The following is an 18,325-nucleotide window of genomic DNA, read 5'->3' on the forward strand; positions in this document are numbered from 1 at the left end:
TCTGTACTGATCCAGCACTAAGAACTTCTACATAGGGACTATAAGTGTACTTCACAACTTTCAGATATCTAAAAACAATGAAATCCTTCACAAGTATCTCAACACTATGTAATTGGTTTTAACAAAGTTAATAATGTCTGCTACACACACAAAATAATAAATTTTACAAAGACTACTTGTGATAGGACCATATTCCACATTCTGTTTACCACCTCCAATCTTAACCCACAAATAAAGCCAAACAAGTTGAAAGTATATCTGATCATATATTTTGAATATATAGCGTTCTAAGTCAAGCAAATTCACACATAATTAGATGTTCCACTGTTATATTTTCCTTGACCAACATATCTGGAGCGTAGAGCCCTGGGGAGTTGGTCATGATCAGGAACAATTAACACAGACTGATGATTGACAGTTCTGATATTGTCTGATGTTAATTATCAAGTTTGTGATTATTACAGGCATTTGTAACATCAAGATCAGTTAACGAGGTTGTTATTTTTTAGGAATGTCAGATCTGTGAATGGTTGGTCTATATATAGTGTACTTAATACTGAGTCAAATATCCCGACTGAGAACATTGTAGGACAGTGCCTCGTACCTGACCAGGCGTGATCTATCCCGACTGAGAACATTGTAGGACAGTGCCTCGTACCTGACCAGGCGTGATCTATCCCGACTGAGAACATTGTAGGACAGTGCCTCGTACCTGACCAGGCGTGATCTATCCCGACTGAGAACATTGTAGGACAGTGCCTCGTACCTGACCAGGCGTGATCTATCCCGACTGAGAACATTGTAGGACAGTGCCTCGTACCTGACCAGGCGTGATCTATCCCGACTGAGAACATTGTAGGACAGTGCCTCGTACCTGACGACAGCTGACGCAGGCGTGATCTATCCTGACTGAGAACATTGTAGGACAGTGCCTCGTACCTGACCAGGCGTGATCTATCCCGACTGAGAACATTGTAGGACAGTGCCTCGTACCTGACCAGGCGTGATCTATCCCGACTGAGAACATTGTAGGACAGTGCCTCGTACCTGACCAGGCGTGATCTATCCTGACTGAGAACATTGTAGGACAGTGCCTCGTACCTGACCAGGCGTGATCTATCCCGACTGAGAACATTGTAGGACAGTGCCTCCTACCTGACCAGGCGTGATCATAGACAATAGGCTAATTATAGAGAGCACCCCAGGCTGGCTGGCTGGCCACCCCTGACGGGACAATCGTGTGTAATCTGTGTGTCTATCACTGTACTGTTATGTGTATGGTTATCTATACATCTTTCCATAGACAACAGTAACTTATAGAGTAAGGGCTCTAACAAACTACTTACCTGTTAACTATAGTATAGGGCTTCAAACACAAACACTGATTAGTTAGGTCGGCTAAAAGCAAGCGTAATACACACTAAAAGTAGAGCATTTGTAAGAGAATTATTTTCTTGTTTTTGTTGGGTGATATTTAAGGGTGAAGATGTCCTTCCATATGTTCTTCACATGCTTGTCTGATTTACATATTAACTTAGTGTGTACATGGTAACCCTCAACCCCCACTAGTATGTACATGGTAACCCTCAACCCCCACTAGTATGTACATGGTAACCCTCAACCCCCACTAGTATGTACATGGTAACCCTCAACCCCCACTAGTATGTACATGGTAACCCTCAACCCCCACTAGTATGTACATGGTAACCCTCAACCCCCACTAGTATGTACATGGTAACCCTCAACCCCCACTAGTATGTACATGGTAACCCTCAACCCCCACTAGTATGTACATGGTAACCCTCAACCCCCACTAGTATGTACATGGTAACCCTCAACCCCCACTAGTATGTACATGGTAACCCTCAACCCCCACTAGTGTGTACATGGTAACCCTCAACCCCCACTAGTGTGTACATGGTAACCCTCAACCCCCACTAGTGTGTACATGGTAACCCTCAACCCCCACTAGTGTGTACGTGGTAACCCTCAACCCCCACTAGTATGTACGTGGTAACCCTCAACCCCCACTAGTATGTACATGGTAACCCTCAACCCCCACTAGTGTGTACATGGTAACCCTCAACCCCCACTAGTGTGTACATGGTAACCCTCAACCCCCACTAGTGTGTACATGGTAACCCTCAACCCCCACTAGTGTGTACATGGTAACCCTCAACCCCCACTAGTGTGTACAGTGGTAACCCTCAACCCCCACTAGTATGTATGTGGTAACCCTCAACCCCCACTAGTATGTACGTGGTAACCCTCAACCCCCACTAGTGTGTACATGGTAACCCTCAACCCCCACTAGTGTGTACGTGGTAACCCTCAACCCCCACTAGTATGTACGTGGTAACCCTCAACCCCCACTAGTATGTACGTGGTAACCCTCAACCCCCACTAGTGTGTACATGGTAACCCTCAACCCCCACTAGTGTGTACGTGGTAACCCTCAACCCCCACTAGTATGTACGTGGTAACCCTCAACCCCCACTAGTATGTACGTGGTAACCCTCAACCCCCACTAGTATGTACGTGGTAACCACCCCCCCCCCCCCCCCCCCCCTTACAGAAAAAAAGACTCTCTTCACCAGTCCTTCCAGGAATAATTTTACATGTCTTATCAAAACCTATATTATTGTATCAGAGATTTGGTGATCTGTCTACTATCAAACAGGTGAATGGTGATCTGTCTGTACTATCAAACAGGGGAATGGTGATCTGTCTGTCTGTACTATCAAACAGGTGAATGGTGATCTGTCTGTACTATCAAACAAGGGAATGGTGATCTGTCTGTACTATCAAACAAGGGAATGGTGATCTGTCTGTACTATCAAACAAGGGAATGGTGATCTGTCTACTATCAAACAAGGGAATGGTGATCTGTCTGTACTATCAAACAAGGGAATGGTGATCTGTCTGTCTGTACTATCAAACAGGGGAATGGTGATCTGTCTGTCTGTACTATCAAACAGGGGAATGGTGATCTGTCTGTCTGTACTATCAAACAGGTGAATGGTGATCTGTCTGTACTATCAAACAAGGGAATGGTGATCTGTCTGTACTATCAAACAAGGGAATGGTGATCTGTCTGTACTGTCAAACAAGGGAATGGTGATCTGTCTGTACTATCAAACAAGGGAATGGTGATCTGTCTGTACTATCAAACAGGGGAATGGTGATCTGTCTGTACTGTCAAACAAGGGAATGGTGATCTGTCTGTACTATCAAACAGGGGAATGGTGATCTGTCTGTACTATCAAACAAGCGAATGGTGATCTATCTGTCTGTACTATCAAACAGGGGAATGGTGATCTGTCTGTACTATCAAACCTTTCCCCTAATTGAACCAGAGAAAGGATAATTCACTATATATACCTATGTCATAAAGACTATATTTAATACCCAATTAACATACCGACATTAAGGAGAGAGGTGTAAACAGTAAATATAATCAGGAAAATAAACATGACAGTTTACAGGTATTAGAGAGTAGGATTAACAGAAATCAACACCATTTGATGATAGGATCATTATAGGTTCTGTATTGAATGTTAAAATTAATCATATCAATACACTTTATGACACTTAAACCAAGACATTCAGTGTGTATTCAGACATATAAAGAAAGCCGGACTCATATCCATGGTGACATATAAAGTAAGTCTGACTCATATCCATGGTGACATATAAAGTAAGTCTTACTCATATCCATGGTGACATATAAAGTAAGTCTGCCTCATATCCATGGTGACATATAAAGTAAGTCTGCCTCATGTCCATGGTGACATATAAAGAAAGTCTGCCTCATATCCATGGTGACATATAAAGTAAGTCTGCCTCATATCCATGGTGACATATAAAGTAAGTCTGACTCATATCCATGGTGACATATAAAGTAAGTCTGACTCATATCCATGGTGACATATAAAGTAAGTCTGCCTCATATCCATGGTGACATATAAAGTAAGTCTGACTCATATCCATGGTGACATATAAAGTAAGTCTGCCTCATGTCCATGGTGACATATAAAGAAAGTCTGCCTCATATCCATGGTGACATATAAAGTAAGTCTGACCTCATATCCATGGTGACATATAAAGTAAGTCTGACTCATATCCATGGTGACATATAAAGTAAGTCTGCCTCATATCCATGGTGACATATAAAGTAAGTCTGACTCATATCCATGATGACATATAAAGTACGTCTGACTCATATCCATGGTGACATATAAAGTAAGTCTGACTCATATCCATGGTGACATATAAAGTAAGTCTGACTCATATCCATGGTGACATATAAAGTAAGTCTGACTCATATCCATGGTGACATATAAAGTAAGTCTGCCTCATGTCCATGGTGACATATAAAGTAAGTCTGCCTCATATCCATGGTGACATATAAAGTAAGTCTGCCTCATATCCATGGTGACATATAAAGTAAGTCTGACTCATATCCATGATGACATATAAAGTACGTCTGACTCATATCCATGGTGACATATAAAGTAAGTCTGACTCATATCCATGGTGACATATAAAGTAAGTCTGACTCATATCCATGGTGACATATAAAGTAAGTCTGACTCATATCCATGGTGACATATAAAGTAAGTCTGCCTCATGTCCATGGTGACATATAAAGTAAGTCTGCCTCATATCCATGGTGACATATAAAGTAAGTCTGCCTCATATCCATGGTGACATATAAAGTAAGTCTGCCTCATGTCCATGGTGACATATAAAGTAAGTCTGCCTCATATCCATGGTGATGTATAAAGTAAGTCTGCCTCATATCCATGGTGAAGTAACTATCCTATTATGATCATGAGTCTACAATAATGGGTTTGTCCCAACAAATGTTCTCCAGTGTTCTGTAACACTCTGCTGCTCCATTACCTTATTCTATAGCATAAGTCTTTTTCTCTCACGAAGGTGATGTATTCTAATTAAAAAGTAGCTAACCTGCTACAGATGTTTCCCCTTACACCATTCTATCCTGTGTAATTAGTTTTGTCACTGGAGTTTGACTACTGTGGAACTCACAGACAGGAGTTCCTGGCTGAACTTTGTCTCTGGTATATCTGATTTGAAGTAATGACAGTACCTATCTAGAGCACCATGTTTCCTTTGACTTACATTGTCTGTTGGAGAATCTCTACAAATAATTCAACAGATCTAGTAAACCCTAACACAACAGTCACCTTAACATCTGTTTCTCTCTCCATCATTCCGAGGTCTACTCGTGCAAAGCACATGCATTACATGCTCCACCAACAGTAGGAAATGACTGAAGTGCTACTTGGCAAACAGATGTGTTGATGTGCTACCAAGGCCTGTCTGTATCTGGTCCTTACCAAGGTCAGTCCGTATCTGGTCCTTACCAAGGTCTGTCTGTATCTGGTCCTTACCAAGGTCAGTCCGTATCTGGTCCTTACCAAGGTCTGTCTGTATCTGGTCCTTGTATCTGGTCCTTGTATCTGGTCCTTACCAAGGCCTGTCTGTATCTGGTCCTTACCAAGGTCTGTCTGTATCTGGTCCTTACCAAGGTCTGTCTGTATCTGGTCCTTACCAAGGCCTGTCTGTATCTGGTCCTTACCAAGGTCTGTCTGTATCTGGTCCTTACCAAGGTCTGTCTGTATCTGGTCAGGTCAGTCCGTATCTGGTCCTTACCAAGGGCTGTCTGTATCTGGTCCTTACCAAGGTCTGTCAGTATCTGGTCCTTACCAAGGTCTGTCTGTATCTGGTCCTTACCAAGGTCAGTCCGTATCTGGTCCTTACCAAGGTCTGTCTGTATCTGGTCCTTACCAAGCCAGGTCCTTACTGTCAAAATCAGGTCTTTACTCAATCTATCTTTGCCATGCTTGATCAACAGAAACTAGACAACATAAAAAGATTGACCATATAAACAAGCTTACAGTAAGTGTTGCAAGCAACACACGTCCCCTGCCGTCAATTACATTTTTCTAATCTATGGCCAGTTATCATTGCTTAGTTATGTTATCATTGTATGAAGTTTGAACAAATTATGTCTGAAGTTATCGTCCGGAAACAAAAATTGACATTGACGTTTTCTCAAATTATCGTCTGGACACTAATATTTTGTGTAACAATATATTTTTAGTAGAAGTGACCTATGTATTTGACCTTTTGACCCCAAATTCAATCCCAAGCTGTATTTTCCCATATGCTACCATTGTGTTAAGTTTGATCAAAATCTGTTGATTTTTTCTCAAGTTATGTCTGGAAACAAAATCTCGACAGACAGACGGGAACAAACACTATAGTCCCCTCCAGTTTCACCGGCAGGAGACTAATAAAGATAACATTGGTCAGTTTTCTGGCTGGTCACCAATGGGCAAGTTGACCACTTGGAAAATTGACCAGCCAAACTTTTTAATCAAATAATACCACACAGGTGACATATATATACATGTCAGTTAGGTCCATGTGTCAGCTCAGTACAAAGAAAAGTTCACAAGATATTAAATAAACATTATGATATTTGTGCAAACCTTGCAGGACATGCTGTATAAACTAGAGTGAAGCTACTTCAGCTGCCAAAGTAGCTCTGAAAATCTTTATCTTTCTGCCCATTTATTTCCATTAATTTTTATCACACTGCTGCAATGATAGGTCTGTTCCAACTATCCATGAATGGCAGCAGGAGGGACATGTGGATACAGAGTGTAGTTCACACATATCTACCCTATCTCCTAGTACATATCTTATAGATTTCATTGTAATTATAGCGTGACAGTGATGGGAGGGAGGTGCTGGATACCTCCTGACGTCTACACATAAGCCACTGAGAAATCCACCTGACTGATCTAGCTATTACATAAATTTCTCATCATCCTCTAAATGATGTCATTTCAGACTCCAATCACTCACCTATCAATCTGCCTCTCATAGGTACCATCTCATGATCAGCTCTACCCCAAACATCTCCCCCTCCCATTGATACAACCTGCCCTATCATCACCCCCACCCTAACCCCCAACCCCTCCCATTGATACCACCTGCCCCATCATCACCCCACCCTAACCCCCAACCCCTCCAATTGATACCACGTACCACATCATCATCCCCACCCTAACCCCCAACCCCTCCAATTGATACCTCGTACCACATCATCACCCCACCCTAACCCCCAACCCCTCCAATTGATACCACGTACCACATCATCACCCCCACCCTAACCCCCAACCCCTCCCATTGATACAACCTGCCCTATCATCACCCCCACCCTAACCCCCAACCCCTCCCATTGATACCACCTGCCCCATCATCACCCCACCCTAACCCCCAACCCCTCCAATAGATACCACGTACCACATCATCATCCCCACCCTAACCCCCAACCCCTCCAATTGATACCTCGTACCACATCATCATCCCCACCCTAACCCCCAACCCCTCCAATTGATACCTCGTACCACATCATCATCCCTACCCTAACCCCCAATCCCTCCAATTGATACCTCGTACCACATCATCATCCTCACCCTAACCCCCAACCCCTCCAATTGATACCTCGTACCACATCATCATCCCCACCCTAACCCCCAACCCCTCCAATTGATACCTCGTACCACATCATCATCCCCACCCTAACCCCCAACCCCACCAATTGACTTTTTGCTTGCCTTATACCCCTCCAATGTCATCATTGCATTTGATACCACCTTAGTTGGAACCCAGTAGTTGTGTGGCCATAACCATGGTAACAACCCAACTTTATATCCAAAGTAAAAATAAATGTCAGCATTTTGTCTATACATCATAAAACTTACAACAATTAATTTATATTTCACTATTGTTTTAATGCACAAAAAGTCTGTTTCCTCCTGGGAATAGCTGATCTGTCTCTGTCGGGAACACAACTTTTACATTTTGAGCGTTTGTGAATGCTGACATGGACATTACGTAACTTGTGACTGACGAGCTGTTTGACCTTGGTGATTACCTGCAGCAGTGAGAGCCATGTAATTTATCATTGTAACATAGGACTATTACTGAGCCAAATGTAAAGTACAGGACTTACCCAGCCGTGTAGGCGATGCTCCCAGAGTTTGGGTCACAGGCAAACGCAGCATTACCTGCCGATGTCAACCCCAACACCCTCTCAAGGCTTACCTGGAAATAAAACAGGATAACAATCAATTTAAGATAATCATGGTTTTGTTTTTCTTTTATTAATTATCATATGTACGTATACTTAAACTTTAGTAAAATGGGAAAAGAATCGTTAAGTAAACACTATGTTTACTAATTAATGGTACCTAGGAATATAAACTCGCTGATCACTGTCCACAAACCTAAATCAAGTGAGTAATTTGGGTGTTATAAGTATGTAACATGTGATTGCAAATGTTCAGACATATACCCAGTACATGTTCTGTGGTGTATGTAGGATACACTGAATTTATGTTAATTTATTCTGTAAATCAAAGTTACTGTAGTAGCTGAGCCATCTGTCAATACAGATCAGTCTCCGCAGTCAGTCGGAGGTCGGAGGTCACACCAGGTGTATTATACAGGTGCTGTTATTGTTTATATTGATTGTCTGTGGGCTTCCGTATGTAATATCTCCAACACCAGATATAAAGTCACTCACAATATCTCTTCTTTTTTTTAAATTATATTTTCTAGAATATTCAGTCATAAATATCTTTCTCATAAGATTACTTTCCAACTAAAACGTTTTTACTTTTCAATCTATTTGAAGTTTCTGTATCCCGTGTAATGACAATATGTAAAGAGAAATTTCCCTAATTCTGTATGAGAAGATAGTCTGTTGTTACTGTTAGTTCTACGAGAGGCCATCACAACAGATTGGAATGTCTATATAGGTTTCTTTATAGATTTTTAGCTCTACGAGTGGCCATCACAACAGATTGGAATGTTATAAAGGTTTCTTTATAGATTCTTAGCTCTACGAGTGGCCATCACAACAATTGAGTTTAGTTTCTTTATAGATTTTAGCTCTACAGTGGCCATCACAACAGATTGGAATGTCTATATAGGTTTCTTTATAGATTCTTAGCTCTACGAGTGCCATCACAACAGATTGGAATGTCATAAGTTTTTATAGATTTAGCCTACGAGTGGCCATCACAACAGATTGGAATGTCTATAAAGGTTTCTTTATAGATTTTTAGCTCTACGAGTGGCCATCACAACAGATTGGAATGTCTATAAAGGTTTCTTTATAGATTCTTAGCTCTACGAGTGGCCATCACAACAGATTGGAATGTCTATATAGGTTTCTTTATAGATTCTTAGCTCTACGAGTGGCCATCACAACAGATTGGAATGTCTATATAGGTTTCTTTATAGATTCTTAGCTCTACGAGTGGCCATCACAACAGATTGGAATGTCTATATAGGTTTCTTTATAGATTTTTAGCTCTACGAGTGGCCATCACAACAGATTGGAATGTCTATATAGGTTTCTTTATAGATTTTTAGTTTTACGAGTGGCCATCACAACAGATTGGAATGTCTATAAAGGTTTCTTTATAGATTCTTAGCTCTACGAGTGGCCATCACAACAGATTGGAATGTCTATATAGGTTTCTTTATAGATTCTTAGTTTTACGAGTGGCCATCACAACAGATTGGAATGTCTATATAGGTTTCTTTATAGATTCTTAGTTCTATGAGTTGCCATCACAACAGATTGGAATGGTATATAGGTTTCTTTATAGATTCTTAGTTCTACGAGTGGCCATCACAACAGATTGGAATGTCTATAAAGGTATCTTTATAGATTCTTATAGTTCTACGAGTGGCCATCACAACAGATTGGAATGTCTATATAGGTTTCTTTATAGATTTTTAGCTCTACGAGTGGCCATCACAACAGATTGGAATGTCTATATAGGTTTCTTTATAGATTTTTAGTTTTACGAGTGGCCATCGGAATGTCTATATAGGTTTCTTTATAGATTCTTAGTTCTACAAGTGGCCATCACACCAGGATGTCTAGGTTTCTTTAGAGATTCTAACTGTATGGATTGTATGGAAGCTGTTACCTGATGTTACGCTACAGTACAAATAACTAATACCTCAAGGTCATACCGCAGACATTCTAAAGTATGCATGTTTTAAATTTAATAAACTCTATTTTTATAGTAATGTAACATTTTGATCCTAATCCTAAAGTCTATATGCGTTTAATGCATAGACTCTACTACGGTACTATTTTGCTGTCAATATCCCTTATTTCCATAGTTACCATTAGTATGTTTTACCATAAATATTCCAAATTTCCATGACTATTACATCAGTATTATGCAGTATAAAACAGACCAGGATTCCTGATCGTTAACATCCCCATCTGGCTACCCTCATCTTTTAAAGTGGAGAGACAAAGGAGGTGTGTAAGGAGGGTGTCTTTATTGATCGACCCACATCTCTATTGTGTGATTATCTCTAACACAGTTCTGGTCAAACCTGCCAGATCTGTCTCACACTGTCACACACTACAGCTAAGGGCCAGCATCCACAGTACTATACAATAGGATTTATTAACCATATACATAATGTTACCATTTCACTTCAGGCATAACATCATTCATTTCATAAGAAAATGAAATTTGATACATGTAAAGATTGTTGGACATTTATGAAAGACAAAATGATTATGTATGTGATTTTTGAATGACATACTTCAATATAGGATCACGGCTACTTAGTTATATAGGGCACCTGTCAGTGGTAAGCTTGTGATGGATCACCAAACAACACACATACACATGTTTGTAATATACATATTATTTTTGTACCTTCAGCTAACTTTTTTAATATCACAAAAGAGTTAACTTCACAGCTAGCTTTTGAGTTAAACAGTCGAGTAACAGCCGGGGTCACCAAGGACAAGTCATCTTCACAAACTAAACAAACACAAGACATGAATTTTGATGACTTTTATATAGGTGTGAATAGTGACAAAATTACTGTGTGGGAACAATCATAATGTAATAAAAAACTCAATTCTCTATTACTGTTGTTTTACAATGTCAAGTTTTAATACAAGTACACCTTGAGCATGTCAGCTAGACAACTCATGTACTATTGTAATTGTAAATTTCATGGGAAAAACTCATGACTATTTTTACCTGGATTAAGGGCATGATCTATCAATTTCCTGACAGACATAAAATAGACTATAGACAGCCATGGGGCAGTCTAGGATGTAAACACAGACATGTGACAATCTGGATATCGGTCAACTCCCATTCTCTCTGGTCACTGCATGTGTACAATTGTCAGCAGGAATTAATGAAATACCTAACTAAGACTAATGTAGGTCTGATCAGGAATTAAACGTACACCAAATTAGACTGATATGATCATGCTGATCAGAACATTGTGTTGGTAACTATGGTTAGGACTTTTACACCTGGAGTCTCGGCCAGGAAGAGACTCTGGACACTACAGCTATGGTCAGTCAGAGCTCGACCAGTTTGAGGATCTCACTAATGAACCTCTCCCCTCTTACTTTTCCCATTAATCACTAATCTAATTGATTCCTATAGTGATTAATGGCCATTTAAACCTCTCACACTAACTCACTTGACATTATAACACTTAAACATGTTACCTATATTCCTAATTAGGCCTATAAACGAGCTTTTTACACCAGGATACACTAACATTGTCCAATAAATACCTGTTATAGCACCTATATATAATCCTGATATACCTGTGTATAAGTGATTTTATTGGAATCACGTTACCTCTCCCCAATTAACTTTTAAAGGTATGTAGATATATAGTGTCTATGGTGTGAACATTGGTTTATATACAGATCAGGCATTTAAGGTCATTACAAACTTACAAATCGGGTATTTATAAGGTCTCATTAACAAATTAAGTCACTATAAATCCATGTTATGTCCTCACAGGACATTGTCATAACAAACATCAAAGGATGTAGGGCGGTATGGGGTTAAGTGTGACCAGGTCGTGATCCTACACCCGAGGCTGAGATGATACATACCGAGGATTCATGGGAAATCTGTTGTTGTTGTGACCTTCTCCTTTTAGGGGTAAATCCCTTAATCATGATACTTCCGAACACAAAAACTTGGAGCTAGTGCCTCTGTGATGAATGGTTAATTAGAGCTATAGGTTCCAGGTCTACACACCTGTACGTACCTGGTGAAAGATGACTACATCACCTGAGTGCAGCACACCTTGTATGTAAGCCCCGGGCACTAACTATCATATACCACGGACATCTAACAGGGATTATGTTTTATGTGTAAGCTTTGTGACAGGAAGACTTGTATCTCCACTTTCTATAGACAATCATTATCACTGAACTAATTCTAGTCTGATAGTTTTGTTCCTGGTTACAGTTCGTGTCTAACCAACCATAGCCACTGGCCATATCACAAGATCTCTATCTGTACAAATGACTTATATATATAGACAATCTATTGTAAAATGGGAATTACAGTTGAGAGGACTGGATTGAATGTCCATAACAGTGTAGGTAATGATAACAGATGGTATCAGTCACCTATAGAAGTATAACATAAATAAGGACAAGAGTAAACATTTCCCTTAAACAAGAAATTAGGATTTTATACATCAGCCTGATCAGATATATCTCCCATAATTTGTCAATATGATTTGATCAAGTGATTTGTCATGTTTGGTATCTTTTGTGGTATGTTTCAGTGAGATTGTACTATACTTCCACCAAGTGGGGCTTCCTGCTTGGTATCTTTTGTAGTATGTTTCAGTAAGATTGTACTATACTTCCACCAAATGGGCTTCCTGCTTGGTGCCTTTTGTGGTATGTTTCAGTAAGATTGTACTATACTTCCACCAAGTGGGGCTTCCTGCTTGGTGCCTTTTGTAGTATGTTTCAGTGAGATTGTATTATACTTCCACCAAGTGGGGCTTCCTGCTTGGTGCCTTTTGTAGTATGTTTCAGTGAGATTGTATTATACTTCCACCAAGTGGGGCTTCCTGCTTGGTACCTTTAGTAGTATGTTTCAGTGAGATTGTACTATACTTCCACCAAGTGGGGCTTCCTGCTTGGTATCTTTTGTAGTATGTTTCAGTAAGATTGTACTATACTTCCACCAAGTGGGGCTTCCTGCTTGGTATCTTTTGTAGTATGTTTCAGTAAGATTGTACTATACTTCCACCAAGTGGGGCTTCCTGCTTGGTATATTTTGTAGTATGTTTCAGTAAGATTGTACTATACTTCCACCAAGTGGGGCTTCCTGCTTGGTATATTTTGTAGTATGTTTCAGTAAGATTGTACTATACTTCCACCAAGTGGGGCTTCCTGCTTGGTATCTTTTGTAGTATGTTTCAGTAAGATTGTACTATACTTCCACTAAGTGGGGCTTCCTGCTTGGTATCTTTTGTGGTATGTTTCAGTAAGATTGTACTATACTTCCACTAAGTGGGGCTTCCTGCTTGGTATCTTTTGTGGTATGTTTCAGTAAGATTGTACTATATACTTCCACCAAGTGGGGCTTCCTGCTTGGTGCCTTTTGTAGTATGTTTCAGTGAGATTGTATTATACTTCCACCAAGTGGGGCTTCCTGCTTTGTATCTTTTGTAGCATGTTTCAGTAAGATTGTACTATACTTCCACCAAGTGGGGCTTCCTGCTTGGTATCTTTTGTAGTATGTTTCAGTAAGATTGTACTATACTTCCACCAAGTGGGGCTTCCTGCTTGGTATCTTTTGTAGTATGTTTCAGTAAGATTGTACTATACTTCCACCAAATGGGCTTCCTGCTTGGTATCTTTTGTAGTATGTTTCAGTAAGATTGTACTATACTTCCACCAAGTGGGGCTTCCTGCTTGGTATATTTTGTAGTATGTTTCAGTAAGATTGTACTATACTTCCACCAAGTGGGGCTTCCTGCTTGGTATCTTTTGTAGTATGTTTCAGTAAGATTGTACTATACTTCCACTAAGTGGGGCTTCCTGCTTGGTATATTTTGTAGTATGTTTCAGTAAGATTGTACTATACTTCCACCAAGTGAAGCTTCCTGCTTGGTATCTTTTGTAGTATGTTTCAGTAAGATTGTACTATACTTCCAGTCTTCCACCAAGTGGGACTTCCTGCTTTGTATCTTTTGTAGCATGTTTCAGTAAGATTGTACTATACTTCCACCAAGTGGGGCTTCCTGCTTTGTATCTTTTGTAGCATGTTTCAGTAAGATTGTACTATACTTCCACCAAGTGGGGCTTCCTGCTTTGTATCTTTTGTAGCATGTTTCAGTAAGATTGTACTATACTTCCACCAAGTGGGGCTTCCTGCTTGGTATCTTTTGTAGTATGTTTCAGTAAGATTGTACTATACTTCCACCAGGGTTGGGGTCAATTACATTGCAATGTAAGAGCACTAACAGCACTCTAATGTCACCATGCAGAATGGTCTGCTTGGTACAGCAATATAAAGTAATTTGTTCTAATATCATCAAGAAACAAACTCACACATACTGCAGTCTACAAAAGCAAACATTGGTGCAACACATAGAATCCCACAAGTAATATATTTATGCTATTGGTTCCTCAATACTAGACTATACATATTAGGTTCTCTTTGTTTCATTGATCTTGACAATTTCAATCCCATTGATGAGGATACGGAGTCTGATGTGTCTCCAGGGATGTATACATCCTGACCAATCAGAACTATCGTACAGTCAGCTAGCTTTACTGTAGTCTACAATAGTGTGATCTTCTAGGTCTTTTATGTCTTCTTAGCTGTCTGCCTGTTTACCAATAATACACATCTCCTTTCCAACATTTCTAAAGCAAAACACATTGACAGAGACATCATTATTTACCACCCTAAGAGTATGATGACCTACAGCAGTAAAATGCTGACCTCCCAAGGTCCATACAGGACTAGTATACATGTCTTCAGCATAAGGGAGCTATATAAATGCTAGTCTTCCAGAGGAGTTACCCCATTTTTCAATAGAAAAGCGGAAAAAACTGCTATATTTAATATAACCATAATCAGTACCCCGGTACTCAGTTTGCCTTTTTGATATGTATTTTATTTTCCAAATTGTACAGCCCACTGGTTTTGTTTAGTTTGATTTTGTTAGAAGTCCCATTCATAGTCAAGGTCATCATGTGCCAGGTTTTTGAAGGTGAAGGAAAGGTGAAGTGACTGCAGAAAACCATCATCCTAATTTCAGTACCCGGCAACTGCCTTGGTTTTAAAACTCACAAACTAGAGGCTGAGAATGATGGAATGTGAAAGACACCTAAGCTACCACAGCCTCATTCAGTCCATTGAATGCCTCAGACTTTAGACTTGAATAAAATGGTCAGAAAATGATCAGCAGGGCAGCAGAAGAAGTCTTTTAGAATCCTAAAAGTGACACTAATATAAAATCAATGAGTGGTATAAAAGTTAAAAATAAAGGCAATGTGTGGCCAAACCTTACAAACTGTTTCAGTGTAATACATATAGCCTGGTAATGGACCTATCTGCCTAGAGCAGTCTACAATAAAACACACAAGCCTTTCTATAATATCTTATAGGTAAATATTTACTCACAAGTAGACCAAGGATTTGGACACTATATAAACATTTATGAATCCCTGGTACCTTGCCTGGTCTGTCAGGAAACCCTACAGTGATTGTATAAAGTCTGAATGTGGATAGGTCAATTCTCACTCTCTACAAATAAAACATTTTTTCAATTTTCCGTATAAAATCAAAAACAAGTTAAACTCACATAGAGGTCCCATAAGATATTGTGTCCACATGACTATTAACATTCATTCATATACAATTTTTTTTTTTCCCATACTAAATCCGACTTTCTGACTGCCTATTCTTGTTCTTTATACCACTATGAAGAAAAAATCTGAGAATGGCGCGAAAACCCGACATTATCGTTACGTCACAATAGAGATGTTGACATTGCATATTGATTTATAAAAAATGATCCATTGGAAATCAATGGAATCGTATGTTTAAACGTGTTTTGTGTAATCAAGTAGTCTGAAAAAAATTAACAAGAGGCCAAAGGGCCTTTACTGTCATCTGACTACCTTGGCAATAATCGCATGGGAAATTCATTAGATATAGTGTCATAGTAGCCATCATCGATTTGGGATCAACCAGAGATGTAACAACACTTTGTCGGAACCCTGTCATTTCATGCACGTTTCAGTCAAATCGCACCGGTAGAACTTGAGAAGAAGTTCAAAATGTGTTTTCAAGATGGTGGCTGTGGCGGCCATTTTGGATTTCGGATCGACCTGAAAAATAACAACACTTTGTCGGGACCATGTCAGTATCATTTCATGCAAGTTTCAGCCAAATCGCACCGGTAGAACTTGAGAAGAATTTCAAAATGTATTTTCAAGATGGCGGCTGTGGCGTCCATCTTGGATTTCGGATCGACCCGGAAAATAACACCACTTTGTTGGGACCATGTCAGGATCATTTCAGGCAATTTTCAGCCAAATCGCACCAGTAGAACTGAGGAAGAATTTCACAATGTGAAAAGTTTACGCACGGAGCACGGCAGACAACGACATGATAACCTAATTATAAGCATTGATGTAACTGTTTTTTTTAACGTCAAGGGGTTATGATTAAATTTTGTTTGCAAACTTTTGAGGGGGTCCCCTACGCAGACTCTTACATGACAGTTTGCAAAAAAACTTCTTTCATACCCTGATGAAGTTTAAAAACAATAGTGACATCAATACTTAATATAAATATTTTGTGTTTCAATACCTCTGATTTACAGCTGTATATGGTTATAATTTAATAAATACTATAATTGACTTATAGAGAAAAACAAGAGTATTCAGAGGAAAACCACTGACCTACAATAGTGTGGTAGCTATACTAGCCACCCTGGTTGTTTCTCATACTGACACAAAACCCAATGGAGGCCGACTGTAGAAATGTTGAACACCTTGACGACTTTGTCATCACTACCCTTCTGCTTTACACATACAGCTCTCTGACATCATATATCTACAGGTACAGTTCTCTGACATCATATATCTACAGGTACAGCTCTCTGACATCACATATCTACATACAGGTACAGTCTCTGACACCATATATCTACAGGTACAGTCTCTGACATCACATATCTACATACAGGCACAGTCTCTGACATCATATATCTACATACAGGTACAGTCTCTGACATCATATATCTACAGGTACAGTCTCTGACATCACATATCTACATACAGGGACAGTCTCTGACATCACATATCTACATACAGGTACAGTCTCTGACATCACATATCTACATACAGGTACAGTCTCTGACATCACATATCTACATACAGGTACAGTCTCTGACATCACATATCTACATACAGGTACAGTCTCTGACATCACATATCTACAGGTACAGTCTCTGACATCACATATCTACATACAGGTACAGTCTCTGACATCACATATCTACATACAGGTACAGTCTCTGACATCACATATCTACAGGTACAGTCTCTGACATCACATATCTACAGGTACAGTCTCTGACATCACATATCTACATACAGGTACAGTCTCTGACATCACATATCTACAGGTACAGTCTCTGACATCACATATCTACATACAGGTACAGTCTCTGACATCACATATCTACAGGTACAGCTCTCTGACATCACATATCTACAGGTACAGCTCTCTGACATCACATATCTACATACAGGTACAGTCTCTGACACCATATATCTACAGGTACAGTCTCTGACATCACATATCTACATACAGGTACAGTCTCTGACATCATATATCTACATACAGGTACAGTCTCTGACATCATATATCTACAGGTACAGTCTCTGACATCACATATCTACATACAGGGACAGTCTCTGACATCATATATCTACATACAGGGACAGTCTCTGACATCACATATCTACAGGTACAGCTCTCTGACATCACATATCTACATACAGGTACAGTCTCTGACATCACATATCTACATACAGGTACAGTCTCTGACATCACATATCTACATACAGGTACAGTCTCTGACATCACATATCTACAGGTACAGTCTCTGACATCACATATCTACAGGTACAGCTCTCTGACATCATATATCTACAGGTACAGTCTCTGACATCATATATCTACAGGTACAGTCTCTGACATCATATATCTACATACAGGTACAGTCTCTGACATCATATATCTACATACAGGTACAGTCTCTGACATCACATATCTACATACAGGTACAGTCTCTGACATCACATATCTACAGGTACAGTCTCTGACATATCATACAGGTACAGTCTCTGACATCACATATCTACAGG

The 18,325-nt window shown here is 39.7% G+C and overlaps 1 protein-coding gene across 1 annotated transcript in view; it reads right to left on the minus strand.

Moving 5' to 3' along the window:
- The window catches only part of LOC138319799 (mitogen-activated protein kinase-binding protein 1-like), a 173,989-nt gene that overhangs the window by 140,657 nt on the left and 15,007 nt on the right, over positions 1–18,325 (minus strand). Inside the window, exon 2 of the mRNA XM_069262932.1 lies at positions 8,054–8,145. Within this exon, the coding sequence (XP_069119033.1) occupies positions 8,054–8,145 (92 nt within the window). The remainder of the gene's footprint in view (positions 1–8,053; positions 8,146–18,325) is intronic.

Source organism: Argopecten irradians, chromosome 3, assembly GCF_041381155.1.
Source record: "Argopecten irradians isolate NY chromosome 3, Ai_NY, whole genome shotgun sequence".
Classification (NCBI taxonomy): domain Eukaryota; kingdom Metazoa; phylum Mollusca; class Bivalvia; order Pectinida; family Pectinidae; genus Argopecten; species Argopecten irradians.